At 36.1% G+C, this 2841-nt stretch overlaps 1 protein-coding gene across 1 annotated transcript; it reads right to left on the minus strand.

The window, feature by feature from the left end:
- Positions 1–1597: 1597 nt before the first annotated feature.
- Positions 1598–2143, minus strand: LOC139864478 (uncharacterized). The gene is made up of 2 exons (XM_071853064.1): positions 1879–2143; positions 1598–1806 (listed from the first exon to the last, which is right to left on the minus strand). The coding sequence occupies exons 1-2, from the start codon at positions 2141–2143 to the stop codon at positions 1598–1600; spliced, it is 474 nt and encodes a 157-aa protein (XP_071709165.1).
- Positions 2144–2841: the final 698 nt, after the last annotated feature.

Genomic DNA, 2841 nt, shown 5'->3' on the forward strand with positions numbered 1-2841 from the left:
TTAATTTGACGAAGACTCTCGCACTTTATAATTATGACCGATGGACTATTATGGACAAAACCAGATGGACATATCAAATAATCCAGGACAAAGGACAATTAACCCTTGGTAATAAATTAAAATCAACACGTCAAACATCATGATTACGGAAGTTTAAATAAGCATAATTCTTTTATTTTATATCTCATCGTACTTTTATTTACTGTTATTATATTTATCGTACTTTTATTTAACGTACTTTTAATTATCGTACTTTTATTTATCGTCATTTACTTTACGCTTTAAATTAAGTTATATTTATTTTTAATATTTTGCATTAGGATTTAAAATCGACAAACCGGTCATTAAACGGTAAAAACCCCCCTTTATAATAATAATAATGATAATACTAATATATATATATATATATATATATAGTGTACGCAATAGCTGAATCCCTGTGGAACGAACCGGTCTTACTAAAAAATACACTACTCTACGATTAGGTACACTGCCTATAAGTGTTGTAGCAAGGTTTTGGCATATCTCATCCGTAAATTAATTAAAACTTATGTAGTTTGTAATATATTTCGTCGTATTTCGTAGTAAACAATAATAGTATTTCGTATACACTGCTGCACATCATCAGATTCCAACGATACTTGATTCATCAAAAATGGAGTTACGGTGTAAAAGTTATGACCAAAACAAGTTTCCACAGAGCTGACCGGTGCTCACACGTGTGGCTGAGACCTCACTCATGCAAGTGAGTCCTCAACCGTGCAGTTTACCCTCAAATGCGTGGTCACTCATACGAGTGACCTGTCACTCGTGTGGGAGCTGAAGAACGGCTGCTGCACGCTGATTTTTGCCATTTTGGCCCAAATACTCGATTTTTGCAAGTTCTAACGCCAAACAACTTTAAAAACATCATATAAACTATATAACTACTATTTCTGACATCAATTAAGCATAGCAAACACAAAACATGAAGATTCAAGCTCATATTCATCAAAAACCCATTTTACACCCAAAACCCAATTCTTAAGAATTAAAGCACGAATTCAATCAATCAAACCTGGATAAATGATCACAAGGATGATATGATTCAGTTCCTAAAGCCTCTTGATTCAATTTCTAGATTGGATTAGATTAGGGCTTTGAGATGGCATAAGTTTAGTTACGTTCTTGATTTAGAAATAACTAGAAAATGGGTGAAAGAAGCAGATACATAAACTATTATGTGTTAAAATATAATACCCCATTACACACGGGTATTTACCAGTTATCTAATATCTTTCGTACTTAATTTGGAAACCCTAACGGAGTCCAAATTCAACAAACGAACCATTTCTGTGACCCTTGTCACAAACTGGTCTTAACCACATATTCAATTAATAATAAGCATATTATTAAAATAAAAGCATATTTTAAACGCAAATATAAACCTAAGGGTAATTTAGTAATCTTACTTCTAATCCCGGTTTCAGTCTGTTACAAATCCACCCCCTTAAAGAGATTCCGTCCTCTGAATCTGGTCTTAGTTAAACAGATGAGGGTAACGGGTCTTCATCAACTCTTCTGTCTCCCACGTCAAGTTAGACCCTAAGCTGTGTTTTCATTCTACTAAAATCACCGGGATCTCTTTCTTTCTTAACTTAGTAACTTTTCTGTCGACAACTCGAATTGGTTCCTCAACCAACTTATTACTCAAATCAACTTTAAGATCTTTAATTGGCAAAATTTGGGTTTCATCGTCTACCTTACACTTACGTAAGTAACACACATTGAAGGTATTATGAATATCAGCTAACTCAGAAGGAGGATCTAACACAACGGTCTGGTCATTCAGAATCTCACTAATTGGAAACGGCCCAATCTACCTTGGCACAAGCTTACCACGTTTTCCAAATCTGATAACCCCTTTCCACGGTGAAACCTTAAGATACACACGATCACCCACATTAAAAGTTATCGAACATCTATGCGGATCTGCATACATCTTTTGTCTATCTCTGGCAGCTTTCAACTTTTCCCGCTCAATAGCAACTTTTTCGGCTGTCATTTGAATGATTTTGGGACCAGCAAACTGGTTCTCTCCAGCTTCTAACCAACAATTCGGAGTTCTGCAATGATGGTCGTACAACATTTCGTAAGGCGGCATTCCTATGCTCGAATGATAAGAATTGTTATACGCAAATTCAACAAACGGCAAATGTGTATCCCATGAACCACCATATTCTAATACATATGCTCTCAACATATCCTCTAACGTCTGTATCGTTCGTTCACTCTGACCATCTGTCTGAGGATGATAAGATGTACTCAGATTCACACGTGTACCCAGTTTCTGTTGTAGACTGTTCCAGAAGTTCGATACAAATCTAGAATCCCTGTCTGACACAATCGATAATAGGACCCCATGACGACTAACTATCTCTTTTACATATAAATCGGCAAGTTCACTTAATGACGCTGTCTCACGAGTAGCAAGAAAATGAGCACTCTTGGTCAAACGATCAACTATTACCCAAATCATATCATGTTTTCTCTGAGTTCTAGGTAATTTTGTCACAAAATCCATTGTGATATGCTCCCATTTCCACTCCGAAATCTGTAACTGACACAACGAACCATACGGTTTCTGGTGTTCTGCCTTTACTTGCGCGCAAATATGAGACTTTTCAATAAAACGAGCGATGTCTGTTTTCATAGTCGGCCACCAATACACTGATTTTAAATCCTGATACATCTTATTACTGCCTGGATGTACTGTCAATCTAGATTTGTGAGCTTCAATCATGATCAAATCCCTCAAGTCTTCAAGCATAGGCACCCAAATACGGTTATTTAAGGTCTTAA

Source organism: Rutidosis leptorrhynchoides, chromosome 8, assembly GCF_046630445.1.
Source record: "Rutidosis leptorrhynchoides isolate AG116_Rl617_1_P2 chromosome 8, CSIRO_AGI_Rlap_v1, whole genome shotgun sequence".
In the NCBI taxonomy this organism is placed as follows: Eukaryota; Viridiplantae; Streptophyta; class Magnoliopsida; order Asterales; family Asteraceae; genus Rutidosis; species Rutidosis leptorrhynchoides.

Bases quoted from the DNA above. Each gene is read 5' to 3' on its own strand.
- LOC139864478 (XM_071853064.1), bottom strand. From the start codon at position 2,143: ATGCCGCCTTACGAAATGTTGTACGACCATCATTGCAGAACTCCGAAT. The intron at 1,807-1,878 runs GTAAGCTTGTGC...CCGTTGTGTTAG, and splicing joins TATCAGATTTGGAAAACGTG to ATCCTCCTTCTGAGTTAGCT.